Below are 14,368 nucleotides of genomic sequence, written 5' to 3' on the forward strand. Positions count from 1 at the left end.
CTAACCCAAATTGTTTGTAAGTAATTGAATGTGAACTAGCCTTGACAGCCACATTTCACTCTTGATTAGCACCTGCTAGTAGCACACACACATATCATTAAGGCCCCTTTCCCTGTCCTAGTTTCCATGTTGTTTTAGCAACACGGAAAACACACAAGAATACCAGGTTTGAGTTGGACATGGTCTAAGGTGTTGTTTATCCACCTAAAATAGTTCAGACAGAATCATACTTGGACTCCACAACACTCTGTGTTGGCAACTGAGTATTGCTGGGCTTTGAGAATCATTTGCTTTTTAAACAAACATTGCACGGCAAATAAAAATTCTTTTTGATACGATCTAAACCAACCATGGAAAACCAGAGGAGTTTTTCCATTTACTTTAGTGAGTTTTAGACTGAACCATAAGGCATAAAATTTGGTAAATCTGTTTCTTCTCATTTTATTTTTATTCATATAAATCTTGGTGTGTTTTCTTTCCCAAACTCATCTAAATCATAAGTGGAGGGAGTTGGGAAGTTGTACATAATGTAACAAATATCTAATTGCATAAAATACAGGAAGTGACACAATGCAGTGCCTCTTGCAAATGCTTTTCAGACTGGCACTGTGGCAAAACATATTGGTTGAGATTCCAAGGCTTTCAGAGGTTGTTTAAATGTACCAAAGAAAACAAGCTGTTGCTAGACAAGATGTAATGATTTAAAGTTGAAGAATTTATACCATAGATATTTATCATCATTTTAATAAAAATTAAATCCATTGAGTTACAATCCCAGTTATATTCAAGAAACTGATTCCTCATCTCTATAACTTGCTACATTTCTGCTGCTGTAGATGACACAACGTATTTGTGCACCACTGAAGAGTTTTTGGTACAACTTTAATTTCATTCCATTCATTTTCAGCTATGTGCAAATTTGACATAAATCACAAGCTGAGTACACAAAAGTACCATTTAAAAATTGCTTCTAACAGTTCAATTATTTAAATACTTTACATAGATGAAGATTACCTGCAGATGTTTTAATTGCAAAATTTGTTTTGTCAGAGATTTAAACTAGAAGTTTCTGTTCACCTAGCCCAAAAAGATTTTATCTTGTAGCTTTCTCCTGTCTCATTCCTATTTGCATATTTGCAAGTGAAAATAAAGTCTTCTGACTCCTACTTAGAATTTTTTTGAGACTGAGTCAGTGAACTGATTTTGAAGAAAATGTGAACAAGACATTTTAAACATCTGCAGTACAAAATACTCTTAATAAAAAAAATACTTTGATCCAAACAATGAACCAGACACCTCTGAAAATTCAGTGTTGCAGTTTCTTTAAAGCCTAAGCAAGAAGTTAAAAAGATCAATAAAGGAAATAACTGTGATGTGATAGTGTGTTTTAAAATCTGAAGAATACTAATTTAAACAGTTCCTCACCTCCTTCCACACTTTTATTATTTACTATTATACTTGTACAACATATAGCTACATGTACATTTTATGTAACCAGTCATTAAAACCAGCACAATACCACATAAATTAGGGGAAAATGAAATTAAGGACCCCTTGCATGTTTTAAACTCAGATTAAAATCAAAGAAGTGTTTCACCTAGTACATTTGAACATAAAAAAGGTGCTGCCTAAAATGCAAACCAGAGGATTTTCACTTCGGCATCTTCACACTCATCAGGTGAACTTGGCAAAGTGACTTTGCCACTCCTTACCTGTTCAAGAGGGAAAATAGCACATTACAAATCTGCTAATTAGTTTCCATGTGATTTCATCACCGTTTCAGAAGATGCAGATGAGGCAATATAGTATCTATTAGCAATGACCAGGCATGGTACAAAGCTGACAATTGGAAACGTACGTGGAGAAAAAGGCACCAAACAGGACAGAGGAGCAAGTGGGACTGTCCTTTGTTAGAGATTCTCTGGCTGCTTTATGAAAAGAAAAAAGCAAGTTCTTGGCCAATAAAGCACAACCTCTATATCCTGCAAAGCTTATCAGAAAAGCAGGAAGACAACTTGGAGCAATTCTTTGTTCAGTTAATAACTGCTCACTCACTGACCCTGCTCCCCACACCTTCATGCTACTCTCACATCTGTGACAGCTTTAAGAGAAGAGATAAAAGAGGCAAAAAAACATTTGAAAAACTCCATATACATATATATAGAAAATGCAGAGTTATGGACGTGGGCTGCTCTTGAACTGCATAGAAAGATTTCTATTTTGTATTCCATCATACGCAATAGATCAAAGGGAAGGAGGGAGAAAAGAGGGGGGAAAAGCGTAGCTGGTTATAACACCACATCATTTCACGAGATCTGCCAGTCCCTGCGCCCAATTGGCGGCTCTGAAGGAAGCAGAGCTCTGGCGTCATCACCTCCTTTTAAAGAAGTAAAGCAAGTCATTACTCCAGGTTATATAACAGTCAGACTATGCCAGACTTTGTGCCACCCTCTCAAAAAGGAAGCCGCTGACAGAGAGCCTGGGAGGCGGGCAGGGGAATCACCGACGCTTTCTTTCGGAGCTTCCCCCTGCTCGGGATAAGCCAAGGAGATCGGGAAGAGTCCTCGCGTTCGGACAGAGCAGGCAGCCGGAGAAAGGCTCAGCGGCTGACCTGCAGCGTCGGCAGTCCGTAATCCCCTGCGCAGGGGGCTGGGGGACAGCGCTCCTCAGGATCTCATCCTTCCTTCCCACAGCAGCCCTCAGGCCACACCTCACCCTGCTGAGAATAACCCAGTTCACAGGGTTAGTTAGAATGCTGGAATCAGTCAATAAAGCCCCCGAACCTCATGCACCACTCCTCCCACGCTCCTCCCTATTCCTCACAGATTTATGGGCACACAGCCTGTAGGCAAGGGACCTCTACTATCCTCCCACCACCGAAACTGCCCCAGCACAACAAAATGCCCAGCTAGGCAATCTGCAGCTTTGGAATCGGTAGAAGGGGAGACAACAAAGCATCCAGCACTGGCTGTTCCCAGCAAAGCACCCAAGAGGATTTTTCTTTAACATCACAACTCAGTGAGTCCAGTAAATCCAGTTCAAGGAAGTTGGGTGCCACAGGGTCTGCACAATGTGCTGGGGACACGGACCCTTGCTGGCTGGGCAGGGCCAAGCCCCTCAGACTGCACACACAAACACCATTTTGCTCTGACACACACACACACACTGTGCTCCTAGGAAACTGCCAGGATAAATACAACAGGTAAAATCTGCAGCCTTCTGTAATGAAGCAAAGTTCCCAGAGAAATCAGTGGGGCTCTTGCCTAAATGAGAGGCAAACCTCCTTTGCAATTTCAATGTAACCCTTCTGTATTACTCAGTAACCAGGTCTGCTAAAACTGCAAATGCTACCAATCCCGTCTCTTTCCACCTTTGATACTAACTGCATCTTTGGTATTTTATTCAGCTGGATTGTGGAAACACAGATGCCAGACAGCTCCTAATTTTCTGGGTCCCAACCCAAGTCTCGAACATAAGGTTTGTGGACGCAGGGAGCGCATGCTGAACAGACATAAAGCTCTTATCACTTCCAGGAACTGAGAAAACAACAAAACCCCCTCAACTTCTTATAGTACATCACCTGAGAAATGCATCCACTATCTGCAACTGGATGCACATTTTACCGAGTTACCCACAACCATCTGAGGCTGAGCCCCACACTCTGCACCTATATGATAAAGTACATTTAAACACTCTGATCCATCAGAATCATTTTCTAATGTAATGAAGTTTCCTATGACAATTTGATTAAGTTTAAACACATGTCAATAGGCAGGATATTAGTTTACAAGTAAATTCTTTTACAGGTAGTGATTGTTTTAGTACTTCTATGACACTACATAGGCCATCCTCTTTGCAGGAAATTATTGGCTTGGAAAACAGTCTACATAAAGTTACCACAAGCACGAAAACCTACCTGGCTTTTAAAGAGCATCAAAGTGCACAGTGGTACATGGAAGTTCAGGTTTGGCTCTTAACTAAGACCAGAATTTTTGCATAGGCAACAAACCTAGACTTGAGCAGAGGTTTGCTTCCCTCAGGACACGCCCTTCCAGCTTCCTTGGAAATAGTACCGGTGGGCTCTAGAGGGAGCTGCATCCAGCCACAAGTAACCAAAATAAAAGGATCGACATAAGGAAGTTCATCGAGAAGGAAAAAGTGAGATGATGTCAATCATCACTCTTCCCTTTTCCCAAGAAATCCACCTTGTGCACTGCAAACATCCACTTGTAGATTAAACTGCAGGATTATCACTTATGGGGACTCACCACTCCGGCCTTTCAACCAACAAAAAGAGCCTGCTCTCCAAGCCAAGCTTACTCAGATGGGCTTGTGCCTCTCCTCAGCCCCAGCACCTGCCCCTAGCTAAACAAGGACAGGACATGAAAGCACGTGTCACTAGCCTGAGGGAGGAAGCACGCAGCAACCAAGTCCACTGTGCCACATACTGCAGCAGATGGAAGCAGGGTTCCTCAAAGAGCAGTTATGTTCTCTGAGGCTGCCTCGACCTTGGGATGCCCATCTGCCCTTGGTGCCACCTGGAGACACAGCTGTGAAAGGCTGCTTTTTAAAAGGAGTGAAGAGATTAAAGCAGTAAGTACATAATTGCTCCTCCTCTTCTTAAGGAATAAATTTAATTTTCTAGTAGATAGGAAGGACAACTTAAAACCAGTGTTCCCTAAAAGAAAATGCTGTGCAGTCTGGTCAAAAGTAGAAGGCAATAGGTCTCAGGTTGTTGGGACAAATCTCCATTTACCAACACAAGCAGGATCATTCATTTCAAGTAAAAAGTGGAGGGAAATTACTTTCTAACAGCAGTTCCTTTTTTTCTTCTCCTTTTTATCTCCAGCAGGACGGGCTTTTCTAAATCTGGATATAAAATTATATAGAATAGGCTACCATTTAGCAAGATAGGAGACTGTCTCCATACTCTGCCTCTCTCTCAGTTTCATACAGGTGAGTATAACATGACCTAATTTATAAGAAAAACTACAGACAAAAAGGAAAAACTCATGTATTTGAGCAGGAGGAGCCTGCAAAATGAACAGATTTATACCAAGGACTTTCCTCTCTTCCCCTGTAAGGACAGAAAGTTGCTTTGTTCCCAACCACACGCATCCAGCTGGGGACTCCCACACACCCCAGTTTTGTTTTGTTCGAACACTTTGTTGGAGAGAAGAAAAGATAGAATGATTTGGGGTGGGAAGCACATGAACAACGCCATCTCCAAAATGAGCAGCATATCTCTGTACCTCAAGGATGCATTCCTGTATCATTCAAAGAAACATTAACCCACACTTCTACATGACTTTAAAAACAGACTTCCAAATAATTTCAGCTTTAATAACTCCAGGTGCTAATGAACTTTCTAGTAAGTATGGTGTTAACTACTCATTTTTTCCATCAGATTAGACAAAGAAATTGTCCAGGCAGCGACAAATCGATTTTGCTTTCAATGTAATTGCCCCCCACAATGACCCACAAAGGAGCATTATATTAAACAAAATCCACTCCTGCTATAATTTCATGCCAACATTTTTTTCCCCTCAACAACCAAGTGAAAACTGTAGGAAAAGCTGATCACGCTGGACCCCTTTAAATGAGCAGGCTTTCCTCTACTGAGGGTTCAAGGGAAGCAAAGATTTTTTCAAGCTTGGATCAGCACTGGCTGCCATCTAAAGTCAAAAACTCCTGCCTTGGTATAATGAGAAACTCAAAACTGTGAGTACCAAGTGGCAGCTCAAGTTCAAGAGGAAAGCAGCTACTGAATTGCACTTTATAAAAGTGTTTCACGCATATACTCAAAGGCAAGAAAACAAGCAACTTGCCATCACTATTAATAGCAGAATTACAGCAGTATGTATGAATAAGAGAGAATTAATTCCAGAGACATCAATCAGAATAATCCAGAGACATTCTGAAAGTGGTAAAACATAACTGTACAGTGGGATTCATTCAAACACTCAACAGCTTTCCTCGGGAAAGCTCTGAGGTATGAATGGTCCGTGTATTTGAAATGATCTGTAAAATCCATATTGGAGGTTTGTTTCCTCTTTGCTCAAATTAGCTTTTATTCCTATGGAGTCCTACACAGCCCTGAGCAACAACCAGGATCAGAGAGTAAGTGCAGGACTTGAAACAGTCCTTTATCTCTACAGTCATCAGTACATCACATTTCTAGTGAAAAAGATTTAGGGAGCTAACGAAAAAAGTTCTTAGCAGTCACGCATTGCTATCACAAAATCAAACATGATAAAACAGGTGCTGCAACCCACAAGTGATGAGAAAACAGATGAAGTGGGCAGGGATGACAAGGCTGGAAAAGCAGTGGCAGCCTCTGGCTAGGATTGAAGTGTGCTGCTGGGAGGGGTGTGCAAGGCTGGCAGCCCAGGAAGGGGCTGTGTCACGGTAGGTATGTTCTGGAAGGAGCATTCTAGAAAAAAAAAAAAAACCAAACTAAAGCTGTAAGAGCTCCTACACATGATGCTAAGGTTCATTAACTGACCACCACTGAAGAAATGGATAGAGGATGTAAGCCATGAGGTTATTACCTTTCACTCACTCAGAAATATTCAGAAAACTAGCTTTTCATGCTCTGTTGTTTCCTTGAGGGCAGGGGGCAAAGGTTGAAGAGCTGCTTTCAGCAAGACTGAAAGTCTATACCTTTCAGTCCTTACCTACAGTTTGAACTGTATTCAAGTTCAAACTAAACTCCAGACCACCTATACTAAATGCAAACAAAACTGAGCAGAAATGAGAAAAATGTACCAAAACTGAAGATAGCACTCAAGCACCAGAACGTAAAAAGAACTCCTAGAAAATTATGGAACTGAAACTACGCATGAGGATTAACTCAACACACAATGTGTATCAGAAAGACAAAAACAGGTTAAACATGCAAAACACAAGTCACTGCTAAGTCTGAGATGATACTATCCACCACCACCAAGTGTGGATAACATTACATTAACACTGGAAAGTTCTTGAGTCACCATCAGGACATGGAAATCCTAAACAAAGCCACTATTTTGCAAGCAAACTGTAAAAATGTTAGTTTTGTAATTGATATAATCACTATTATTTAAAAACATAATCAGTTTCGGTTTGGAGAAAATGTTTATGCGGCCTGTCATCCTTCCAAGGAAATAGCTGTGAAAGATTAATAATCATCTAAAGCTTGTAGTTCTAGAAATATGCAAGAGCCCATCCACAAGGGAAAGATCCCCCCAGGATCTCCAGTGGGATCAGAACAACCACAATACCAGGAGGGGAGGAGAACAGCACAGCTGGGAATAGGGAGAACAAAGTTTTAACAGAAATTATTAAAATTAAGCTTTTTAAAAGCTTCATAATATAAACATTAGAGCACTGCATCCCTTCTTATGAATAAAACTGTCTGTTCCCAATATGGTATTTATGAATGAGGTTAATCTACAAAGAGACAGGACTACAAACATCAGATGGGCAAAATAAAACAAACCTCTTAATTCTGAATTTCATAGGCTGAAGAGCCAGAGACTGGTTTATATTAGATCTAAGGTGATACAGATGCCAAATGACATTTTGGAGCTAGTGTGTAGCTGTAAGAAGATATCAGGAAAAGCAGACTGGACACCTCCACAGAAGATAATAATTATACATCTAAGCACCCAGAAAGCATTCTGATATTGTGGCAGACAGAATTAAAGCTAAACAATTTGAAACCTCAGAGGCAATCTAGCTTTGCTCAGCTCGTGGAAGGGAGTTTTCCCTTGCACCTAATGAACAACCATAAAAATACTTCATGTTAGTTTTATGTAAATTGTCTTTTTACTGTTCCTCATTATTTTCTACATTTGTTAAAATTTATTTTTAATTAGTCACTACAAAAATATAAAACATAAACACGTTTCTAGTGTTTTAACATGAAAATAAACAGCTGTCGTTAGCAGTTCACAATGTTCTGTATACCTACACTGATCTTGTTTGCTTTGGAAAGAATAATCCTGACAAACAACTCTGAGTATTCACTCACAATAATACAGATGTTGATGATAAAGTACATAGGTCTCTGATAAAATAACCATGAGGCATGACCCACTTGGACATGACATACAGACACTCCCTTCTGTTAATAGAAGTCTGGCAACCACGTCACACTTCCTACTGCTCCACTGGCCGCAGGGTCCTGTGAACAAAGCGACATCCTCATCACCAGTCTCTGAGACAGAGTAATCTGTGACCTTGTAACTCTTTTCTGTACTGGGATTGGGAATTCCTTTGTTTCTTACCTGAACTAACACTTCCATTTCTGCTACTTTCTCATTAGAAACATTTTCTCATTATCATGTGAATAATAAAAAAAAAAGAGGAATACAATTTGTTTGTGTAAACATTTTTATGAAAGCATTTAAAATCAAAACAGTATCTTCAAGTAGCACATGGCTGAAAGAATATAAGAACAAAACAAACAACACTTAAGGACAACAATTTACTTTGAAGCCAAAAATTCTTTAGTAACTAGAAGAGGGAAGTATCTGTTTTTAACACACATTCTATGCTAAGAAAAGGAAGATTATTCTCTGTAGGTTTAGGTAGGTGTATTCAGATACCTGCATAGCCTTCGAAGTTATTAAAAATTGCAATTTTAAAGGAAGCAGATAGAGCACCCCTTTAGGCTCTGGCTACAGTTTTGTGATACAAAGAGTTTGATGGCAAATTCAGCATGGGCAATTCCCACCTGAGCTCTGCATTCCTGTCTATGTGCCCTAGAACATCAGCCCATCTGCTGGACCAACAAACATTTCTACGATTATGCCATGACCCAGAACAGTTACCTAATAACACTCAAACGTAACCTGCACAGCACAGGCCCACAAACACCTGTATTGGCCCTGACCTGAATTGTTCCTCTCCTGAAGAGGAGAGCTGGGCAGGTGGAACTAAGTGAGGATAGAAGGTGACAACTTTGTCAGCACTTCCATCTTTCATCTTGTCAAACAAACAAAGGAGAACCCAACCTGTATGTTGGCAGAAAAGAACATTTTCCAGCTGTTAAAGATTATTGTGAATGAGCAATAATTGTCCATAGCATCCATCAAATTGTTCATGTATGGGGCAAGTCAATGATGTAAATATATTTATTTTCACCACATCCTTTAAATAATACAAGTAATTGTAAATTGACTTATTTACTTCTTTATATAATTGCTTCCCCAAAATTTGAAGCTATTTTAAAAATTCTATCCTCCTTACCATTTATGCTTGTGGCTTGTTTTCATGATGGAAATTTTTTCTGTCCAGGAGACCATATTTAACATATATTAAATCCCTGTTTAGGCTAAGCAGCCACATAAGCACTTCTCCCTACCCAGAGCTGGATAAATCCTAACCCTTACACAATCTCCCAAGGGGTTACAGCCAGTTCTGTATATTCCCAACCCCATTCACTCACCACTTTCATCAAGTAAGTCCTCCTCGTCATCCCCATCATTGTCCTCCTCCATCGCCTCCTCCTCATCTTCCTCCTCCTCCTCTTCCATATCCTCCTGCTCCAAGTCCGGGTCCAGGTCCGGATCACTCCCTGAGATTGACTCGTCTGACATGATTCCCAGTGGTGCTCCTTGTGCATTACCTGCTCATGTTCTACCGTGAGGCAGCCCTGAAAGGACACAAAAGAGCTATGTGAGCCCAGCAAATCCCAACCTTTGAGCCTCAAGGCTCAACATCATAGCAGGACTGCTGCACATAACAAACCAAATCAGCCTTTTAAATAACAGACTTAGATATCAGACAAAGCACAAAATCCTGTGTAGAAAACAAATGCCATAAGAAATGGATCATAATGATACAGGCCCAACATTGAAGAATCTCCATCTCTTCATTGGTATCCTTGACATGCACACAGCAGGAAGATTCCTGGAATCAATGCCTGATTATTCAGAGATGCAAAAATTAATAAATTATGTGAACAATTTCAGAACACTATCATCCAAACATGAAGCATACAAAAAAGGATCAGTGTCAGCATCCCCTCTGGATATGTGTTAGCCTGATCCCTGCAAACACCATCACAGTGTGCAGACATGGATCAGAGACAGAAACCCCCTCCCGCTTCAGTTGTACCACTGCAAATTCACCCAGCTCCTCATCACAGCCTGGCTGAACTCTCTGATCCAGCCACACACCAAAAACCAGTGTTACCTTCATAATTCAGGCAGAAGACCACAAAGATCCAGTTTCTAGAAGTTGAACTCCCTTTGTAAAACAGGGCAAGAAGAAAAGTAAATACAAAGGAAGAATGGAGCAGACAAAATTTGCATTTCCTTTCTCTCAAGGACAAGAACTGGGGCTGGCTGTGCATAACTTCTCTGCTACACCACTCCAGTGCAACACAGCAGAAATTGTGGTAGAACACAAAAATAAAGCCTGAAGAGAGGACCAGGGCAATCTCAAAGACACAAGTTTATCTGTTCAGATCATGCACTGGCACTCCTGGACAGTGATGGGTGAGCACTCCTCTTCCATACACACAGAATGATCCTAAAGGAGCTGTGTATGATGGATGAAAAGAAACACAACCAAGAAAGGAAAATAAAGAAGGCATTTTGATCTTAAGGAACATAAGCAAAGGATGTATTCAAAGATCAAGCTGCAGAAGAATTACTACCCACACATTCTTCAGAAAGCTTTAAAGAAAGATGAAGGAAACATTTTCTCATCACTCACTTCCCACTGCCCCCTACTTATACCACATTTCCACTGTAAACTATAAAATATCTGAGAACTAATCAGACACTTTAAAACAACAACAACAAAAAGACTAAACCCCAAACTTCTAAGCAAATAAGGCAGTTCAAATATCTATAAACACTTTAAATTTCATTTCATTTAACACTTAAATTTCATTTTCAGCTGTGTTTCAGAAGTTACCAGATTAACTCAGAAACCTGAAGGTTGAAGACAACTCAACACCCCTGTAGCAGGGCTGAAAAATCTAACTGTTGAGTATGCTGAATTATTCCAGCTGAAGTCATCAGCTTCTGCTCTGCCCCTCTCAGCTCCTCAGTAACATTGAAGAGTGTCAGAAAGAAAGTAAACACAGGGAAGATAATCTCTTTGCAGAGATTGGCTTTGGAACAGGAAGCCTTTCAGCACTCGGTCCCAGGAGCACTTTACCACCAGGAAGAGACAACTGAAGTCCTTACACTACTACACACGTCACACAAAATTACTTGGCTTAGTCAAGCAGATGGTAGAAAAGGCCAAAATCCGAATTAGCTCAAGTGGAACTGTGCCAATTTACACAAGCCAAAGATATTAATTCAGCTTCTGTGGTCGGCTGGTAGGCAGGTACAAGCCCAGTTGCTGTCAGGCTGCTGCAATACAGTGACCTCCAGCATCCCTTGTTTTCTGATGGCTGGTGACTTCAGTCAAGGGCTGCAGACACAAAGCCATCTATTATCAGAAGTTTTTCCTAACAAATGTTGTGCTAAAGTCTATGTGTATTTCAAAACAGTGACTTATTTTTTCTTTTACATAGAAAGAATGTTCCCTTCCAGCTGATATTCAGCCCTAATGAAAACAAACACATTCAAACTTGTAACTTGCAAAGCTGCACATTGCCTTACATTTCAGGAGGAGATGGTTAATAGGGTCACCTTCGTGGGTCACCTGGGATTTCAAGGGGATTTATTTATTCCCATGTTGTCCATACTGTGCTATAAACCACCTTGAAACCATATCCACAGAAGCATATTTTAAAATTTCTAAGTTTTACTATCCCAGCAAACTGACCATGACCAAAACAAAACCAAACCAACCAACCAAAGAAACACAAACACGGCTAATACGGCAGGAATGAACTCATCTACAAACAGAAAAAGCAGAAGTGCTGTAATGTCACTAAATGCTCCGGGTCAAAGAATGACACGTTACAGCTTCTCCCATCAGTATCCTCCTGTGTGTCATCCTCTCATGTTCCATCATTTGTCCCAGAACCTTAAAGAACAAAAAAACCAAATCAAAACACTCTCTGAAAATTGTTTAAAGGAAAGGATATGAGTCTCTGTATTTCCATAGATAAAATCAAACCTAGTGGAGAGCAGCTCTCCCTCAGACTGGAGCACAAAAGGGCTCGAATCGAAGCTTTATTTTTGTTTAGCAGTGAGTACACGTTCTGTATAAGCCAACTCCTGACACCTGCTCGGCAGCCCCGGCCATATGCAGGAGAGTTGAACAGCAGCTTTTGAAAAGACTTAATTAAATCTTGCAGAGCTGGGTGAAACAAAGATGGTTAACTCCTCTGTGCCTATTGTCGTGCTGCCGTTTATCTCGGTGCCTTCCCTCCCTCGAGCTGCGCTCGCTGCCGCTGCCCGAGCCGGGTCTCGGGAGGGTTCCCACCCTGCCTGGTGGCAGCGGGAGCAGGCAGCAGGTACACGGTGCCCAGAGCCTGCCCTCGTTTTCTCACACCGATCTGACCCAGTTCAGAGCCTCCCACCAAGGGGAATTACACAACAGGGCCAGATTGTGGCTGCCGCTACTGTTTTATGGCTGAGTTATTCCAACCTGCCCCGTCTCCTGCCTTTGCACACGCAGGCACACTGTGCTCAGTGTTTAATCGCTGGAGGAAGGGCACTTTGCGAGTGATAAACTGATTACCTGCCACCGGACTCTTCCCAGTTCTGCACTGGATCGGCCATGAGCTGCCCCCGAGTGGGATGTGTGCCTGAGGAGGGTTTCAGCTCCAAGAAATGCAAATCAAACCCTCTGCACCACCCGTACAGCAGATAGCCAGACAGCCTTCCAGCACTGTGCCTCAACAGAGGTGAGGCTGCTGAGAAACCGGGGTGGGATATTAGGGAGAAACACTCGGAAAAATTCCTCTTGCTTACTCAGGGAGGAGAAAAGAGCTGTCATGTTTATCCTACCCAGAAGTTAAACCCTGCAATCAACTGCACATCAAATTAACATCCAAGACAGCCTCTCTCATGTATTATGTCCCGTCTTTCAACAAAGATAAAAATAGTTCTCAAGTTTTTTGGGCTTTGCTTTTTTAAGGTAGAACACTTCAGATAGTAAGTAAATGCCATGTGCTGATGACTGCCTCCTCCTCAGCCTGCACAGAAATGAGGCCCACTTCTAGATGAGGAAACCTTGAGAATTTGGACACATTTCTGTCATCCTCTTTTTTTTTTTCACTCTGCAAAGCTTTAAAATCACTTCTTACATATAAAGTTGAGAGAGAAATGTGAAAGCAGTTTTTCTCCTTCTACATAATAGTTGTTCACTACAGGGTCATGTATGCCACGAGCCAAACTCTTAGGTGAAACAGCAATCATCAGGGGATGTGGGGACTTAGGGCATTTCTGTACATCACTTTCATCAGAGGATCCACTAGCACTGTAAATACTAAACCATTATTTAATTAACTATTACAAATACCATCGAGTAAAAAGCAAGGGTGCAAGACAAGGCAGAATGGAGCCCTTCCTCACTTGAGGAGGAGGAGCAGGGTTCCCCCCTGTACCTATAAAAAGCCACAAAAGCCAAAGTTACTTTACAGAAGCTCTTGGCCCACTACAACACAAGGGATTTAGGCACAGGACATGCTCATTCCCGAGTACACAACCATCCCATACAAATCCCTTCAGAAAGGGCAGGTTTAACACTAATGCTGCTCCAGTGCTGAACAGTAAAGAGGATTCCATCACCTCCCCAACCTCCAGCCAAGGCCAATATCTGGGACTCATCAAGATTTGTCCCTTAAAGCCTGTTTTGTAACCAAGACTTCACACTGGCCATTGTGGTGCCTGGCCATAGAAACAGGATCAAGCACACCAGCAAATCACAAGAGGATTTGCACAGACAGTTTAATAAAACCAGGTATTTCTAAGACTGTACTGCATAACGCTCTTCAGTCTCTGTTAGACAGTCATGTTATATGGTAATAATAATTTCCTTTTATGTTTTTATTTTTTGTTTGGCAGCAAAATAATAAAATGGTTGGTTGGGGCCATAAGATTCCTCTTAATACGCTCAGCTCACACACAAACACTCCAAACTGGATGTGTATGAAGGTAACTGCTGGTTCCTCAGGGTAAATCTCATCTGCTTGTTAGATCACTACTAGCACCATTTTTGTACCTCATAGGCAGCCTTCAGTAACAGAACATTACTATAAAGCACACAGCTACATCAGTAAAGGAGTCATGAGCTTAAGCTTCTCTATGACAAAAAGTCTTGTAACAGTTTGCAAGTGATAACTTGCAATGTTATTGCAAAATAACCATACTACTTCTCTGTTCAATTTAACAATCTAGTAAGAAATAAACCTGAGATCAGTGGTTTTGAATAGTTTGATTCTAACAAACACTAGAATTTCTCTAAT

At 41.2% G+C, this 14,368-nt stretch overlaps 1 protein-coding gene across 3 annotated transcripts in view; it reads right to left on the minus strand.

Annotated features, from left to right (window-relative positions):
• Positions 1–14,368, minus strand: part of RAD54L2 (RAD54 like 2) — a 68,345-nt gene that overhangs the window by 36,954 nt on the left and 17,023 nt on the right. For 2 of the 3 annotated variants that reach the window (XM_039558640.1, XM_039558638.1), the window contains exon 2: positions 9,434–9,640. In XM_039558640.1, coding sequence (XP_039414574.1) covers positions 9,434–9,584 — 151 coding nt within the window. In that variant the 5' untranslated portion in view covers positions 9,585–9,640. Of the gene's footprint in view, positions 1–9,433; positions 13,405–14,368 lie in introns of those variants that run through there. The other variant, XM_019280390.3, reaches the window with a different exon arrangement.

The sequence above is a fragment of the Corvus cornix genome, chromosome 12 (genome assembly GCF_000738735.6).
Source record: "Corvus cornix cornix isolate S_Up_H32 chromosome 12, ASM73873v5, whole genome shotgun sequence".
Lineage (NCBI taxonomy): Eukaryota > Metazoa > Chordata > Aves > Passeriformes > Corvidae > Corvus > Corvus cornix.